This window comes from Xenopus tropicalis, chromosome 5, assembly GCF_000004195.4.
Source record: "Xenopus tropicalis strain Nigerian chromosome 5, UCB_Xtro_10.0, whole genome shotgun sequence".
Taxonomy (NCBI): domain Eukaryota; kingdom Metazoa; phylum Chordata; class Amphibia; order Anura; family Pipidae; genus Xenopus; species Xenopus tropicalis.
In genome coordinates, this window is record NC_030681.2 from 126819776 (window position 1) to 126825084 (window position 5309).

Here is a 5309-nt window from a genome sequence, read left to right on the forward strand (position 1 = left end):
ACTCTGTGGGAGCCAGAACTCTTAATGGTTGGTAGGGGTTCAAAAACTTATTTCACTCAATGAAATGCAAATCAGTTGCTATCTTTTATTTAAAGTTATTTTTTCGATTTTCCTTTTGATGTGCTATCTGCCACTGTTAAAATAAACCTACCATTGAAATGATACTGTTCTGAGACTTTTCATTTCTTTGTCATTGGACAAACTTACAAAATCAGTGAGGGGTCAAATAATTATTTCCTCCACTGTAAGTAATAAAAAGTAACAATAGCGATAAAATTGTAGCCTCACAGAGCAGAAGGGGTCAGTGATCCCCATTTGAAAGCTAGGAAAAGTCAAAAGAGGAAAGCAAATAATTCAAAACTATAAAAGATAAAAAATGAAGACTAATTGAAATGTTGCTAAGAACTGGCCATTCTATAAAACTAAAAGTTAATTTAAAGGTGAGTTACCACTTTAATACATATGGACAGACCCAGAGAATCCAAGCAATGACAATAATGAACATTGAGCACCCAAGTTGCTTATTATTATCAGTCTTTCCTGACACACTGACATGGACCTCATCAGCTTGTCACCAATAAACAGGACAAATATGCGTATAAACTCATAGTACATTTTATTAAGGATGTTTCCAGAAAAAAACATTGCTTTGTAGCCATAGTAACAGTTAAACTACACAATGGATGGGTCCTGATATTTGTTTTCTTGATTTTTTGAGAATCTTTTTTTTTCTTATTAAAAATAAAGAGCATATTATAGTGGGCAGAGGGTCATGTCTACTAATAACTGCGTCCAAATAGTGTGTAGAACTTGGCAGCGTTCTTCTCGCAGATGCACTTGGCTCCGGGCTGCAGCTCACTGAGAGGTTTGAAGGGAATACAGAGGCATTTGGCTCCCATGGAAGGTGCTCCTGGCTCCAGATCTTAATCCCTGTTGCAATAAAATTCAATATGACATGAAATCACCCAGAGTCCAATCACTCTTGCAGAATCCTGGTAACGTAAATGGAAGGTAACCTGTACTTTTTGTTTTTTGCTGTCGGTAACTGTGCTGGAGGCAACTTGGCTCCAACGTTAATAAATAAGCAATGCCCAGTCAATCTAAACAATTTTAAAATTGCCATAACCCACCCTATACCCTTCAACTCTGCTACACTCAGTAGCTCTCAAAGGATATGCTTACCTTGCTGTACAATGTGCAGGAAAAACAAAGAGGGAGACATGAGATTCTGATGTGCTAACTGTGCTCCTAAAGTTATCCTCTTAAAGGTACAATACACATTAGTGCTGGGATTGATTGTTGGATAGGAACTTAGGCAAGTTATACTTCCTCCAAAAGAATCCCTGCCAACCCTTTCTGCTTGGCACAGTTCCCTAGCTCTCTACAAAGAACCCCCCAACCCACCCCCCGGTACATTAAGGGGCCGATTGCTCAAAATTCTAGTTCATGTTTTTTTCATGATTAAAGAAAAAATGTGACTATACTTGAGAATATTCTTAAGAAAATCCTTGAAAAGTCACCAGAAATGTTAAAATTGTTTAGCCTTGTTGAAAATGAATGAAACGATGAGATCTGCTGGGGTTTTTTCACGGACTCAAATTTTAATAAAATTGCCTCTTAGTTTGTGGTCTACAAAGAAGCTGACAATCTAATTTTGATATCTCTAATACAGTACTGTTACAAACAGCAACTCCCATTAAGCTGCAAATTGTAGTTTATGTTGTCCAGAGGGGGTAATAGTTTATTAGCCCTGCCATTCAGCAGAGGCACCAAGTCTAGTAACATATTGGCAAGTAGCATTTAGATTATCCAGGCAAGCACAGTTCTTGACTAATGGGGTCAAACCCAAGAGGGCATGAAAGTGACAGTGAATAACGCCATAGCACTGACTGTCAGTATACAGAAATGGACATCAAAGGCTTTAACTTAGCTGGTCTGTTTTTTGGGTCCTTGACTTTCTCCAGCAGCAGAATTGCCCCTTGATCTTTGGAGGTCTCCTTCTTCTTGGGCCCTTCTCCATCCTTTGATTGCTTGCTTTGCTTCTCAAACTTGTTCTCCTTTTCCATGTGCTTTTTGTCCTCTGAGCTTAGGGCAGCCACTGGTTTGTACTCTGTGCCCGTCATAGCTTTGTACTGAGCCTTTAAATCCAGAAGCATCCACTTTGTCCTGGTCAATGGGAAAAAAAGAATATGTTGCTGCCAAACTGCTTTTACCTAAAAAGTACTGAGTAATAAAATTGGTATTGCATGTTGGGAAGTTGTGCACTCTATCCATTCACTGTACTTAAAGGAACAGTAACACCAAAAAATGAAAGTGTATAAAAGTAACTAAAATATAATGTGCTGCTGCCCTGCACTGGTAAAAGTTGTTTGTTTACTTCAGAAAGTCTACTATAATTTATATAAATAAGCTGCTATGTAGCCATGGAGGCAGCCATACAAAGGAGAAAAGGCACATGCACATAGCAGATAACAGATAAAACACTATTGTATTCTACAGAACTTATCTGTTATCTGCTATGTAACCTGTGCCTTTTCTCCTTTTTTCCAGCTTGAATGGCTGCCCCCATGGCTACACAGCAGCTTATTATATAAACTATAGTAGTGTTACTGTAGCAAACACACCAATTTTACCAGTGCAGGGCAACAGTGCGTTATATTTTCATTACTTTAAAGCTCTTTTATTTTTTGGTGTTACTGTTTCTTTAAACTGGAATTAGGAGTGAATTCATGTTATTCCATCTGAAAAACACTTAAACATAGGTGAGCACAATCACCTAGTGATAAAAAAAAGTCTTCATATTGCCTGCTGAGAATTGCTCTTGTGGTGCAAGAAATAATGCAGCTAGCATTTATAAGTAGAAATAAGAGATCAGTGTTATGTGCACATCTATAAACGGTAGACTGCACGGGCCGGGGGGTTAATGCAAGAGAGCGATCCTTTTCCTTCGACTCTTTTGATGAGATCCCAGGGCTTATATATGTGCAGTTGAGCAAAAAGCCAGCTTTATGTTGCACAGATTTAGCCCATGACATAGTGATTCTAGGGCACAAAATGCCCAGGGTTAATGAAGATTTTAACGATATTAATATAGTTTTGAATAAAAGATTTTTTTGCTTTTTACCTACATGACCCTTGTGGAATCCTTTGAGTGCATTAATACCCACCTTTTTGCTATTTATTTATATTTTATTATTTATTATTTTGTAACAATGGAAATGTAACCTCACTAAAAACAAATACTAGAACCAATGACAATCTCTTTCTTTTAATCTGCCTAGAGATACAGTAAAGTATCTATTATATCAGCTCTGGATGCATGATCTTTTTATTATTGATTAACAATATTGATAAACACAGCAATGAAGGAAAACGTACGCACTTCACTTTCGGATTTCCCCCAAGCTGTCCCTGAAAAAGTGTGTGTCCAGTGCAAAAGCCCTATGTGAAGACCCTGAAACCAAACCTGGGTCCTTCAGGTTGGCACATCTCTGGCTAATTTTGCATGGCAGACAAAACAAACTTCAGAGTTAACTGTTCACTCCTAACAAATACAATAAACTAAAAGCTACTCTATAGCAAATGTCAAAACAGCAACCAAATAAAAATACAGATCAGGGTTAACTACACACACAAGAGGGATAATTTACTGATACAAAATTGCACCAGCATATGCACCCATATCAACCCATTTGTATTTGTTTTAGTTTAATAATTTCAGCAATTATATTCTCCTAAATTAGCCCCTTTTCTTCCTAAACTGGAAACAAATCTAATTTTCAGGGAAAAAAACACCCTGATAGCATGAAAAGCCCCAAAAAAAACTTTTGGTTAATTTCTGGCACTGTATGCATATAAATGAACCCTTTTTTTTAATTAATGTAACACTTGTTTGCTTAATAGTGGTATTATACCAGGCTAGTTTGGACTTAGAGCATGTGTTACATGCAACCCCCTTTCCCAGGATGGGCCTCCGCTATATGGGAGCTGTGTCAGGGGCTTAACGGTGTAGTAGAACTACAACTCACACTGGTGTTGTGCAATAGATTAAAGGAATAGGACGCCAGGAACTCTTGCAGAATAACTGGATAATACTTTATTGTCCAAGACAATGGTAAATAGTGCAACAGGGTATATACTCACAGACATAGCATGTATTGAGGAATCACAGTAGAGAGTAACAGTTGTGACCTTTAGGAACAGTGCAACCCAATATGGAGATGTGCAGAGTATTAGCTGAATACCTGAGATGAATACCCTCACTGTAGAGAATGCTTCCAGCCGACTATGGTCCAGGGGCACAGCACCTGCCTGAATCCTGCGTCTAAACTGGTCCCTTCAGAAAGGCAAACAGAGCCGGGGTAGGCTAAACCCTTAACACTCCTTTGATGGGGCTAATGCTGCCCTTTCTAAATAAGCGGACTATGCTCACTTCTCCTAGAGAGTGCTATAAAATACTTCTGACTGTGCTGGCTTGTTCTCATTCACGGGGCCCTGTCCCCGACTTAATTTGGATGGAAATGGCTACTGGGCCGGATCTGCACCCAGGCTCAATGGAGTGGTGCTTCAGGTAGCAGACCGCAGCCAAAGAGGAAGACACTCCTCCTTGCAAGACACTATATAGTCTCCAAGGGGAGTGGTCAACCAGGGCTAAACCTATTAAGGATAGCTTAAGAACTGTAACCTGAGTGTAGAGGGCTCTACCCAATAACAGTACAGATATGAAGAAGTAAGGAAGTAAAGCCATAGGGAGCTTAACCCTATGGGTCCCTACATTAGCTTTTAACTTTTTTATTGAGAACGACAATTGAATCCCTAAATTGTGAAAAGGTGCCCCTTTATTGCACTTAATACTAGGAGCCCTTAGTAGAACAGAATAAAAAAAAACAAGAAACTACAAATTCTAACTTTGGTTAGTTATATTGTATTCAACTAAGTTAATACTTATTTTATTTTTAAATTATGTAACGTCTACCCTGTTTTGTACAAGGTGTCTCTAATGCCACAGTGAAACATAACCTAAATACTCTAGATTACTTTTACTTAATTTCTGCCCCTGTGGGTAACGGGATACTGATGATAACCATTGGGGTAGACATGGCAACCACCAGGAACATAGAGTGTCACTTTATTTCATGGCACAAGTAGGTATTGCAAACATTAAACATAGACATTGAGAGAGTACGCCTGCAGACTAACGCGCGTTACTCGAACGTATCCTAGCGTAACGCAGACGGCAGACGGCAGACGTACTACGCCGCCACGCCCCCTACGGCGTCTACGTGCAGCGTCAATGCGCTTATATATGT

At 39.0% G+C, this 5309-nt stretch overlaps 1 protein-coding gene across 1 annotated transcript; it reads right to left on the reverse strand.

Annotated features, from left to right (window-relative positions):
* Positions 1-599: 599 nt before the first annotated feature.
* LOC101731884 (bifunctional glutamate/proline--tRNA ligase-like) lies at positions 600-4376 on the reverse strand. The gene is made up of 2 exons (XM_004917798.4): positions 4144-4376; positions 600-2166 (listed from the first exon to the last, which is right to left on the reverse strand). Exons 1-2 carry the CDS (start codon positions 4152-4154, stop codon positions 1893-1895), a joined length of 285 nt encoding a protein of 94 aa, XP_004917855.1. The 5' UTR covers positions 4155-4376; the 3' UTR covers positions 600-1892.
* Positions 4377-5309: the final 933 nt, after the last annotated feature.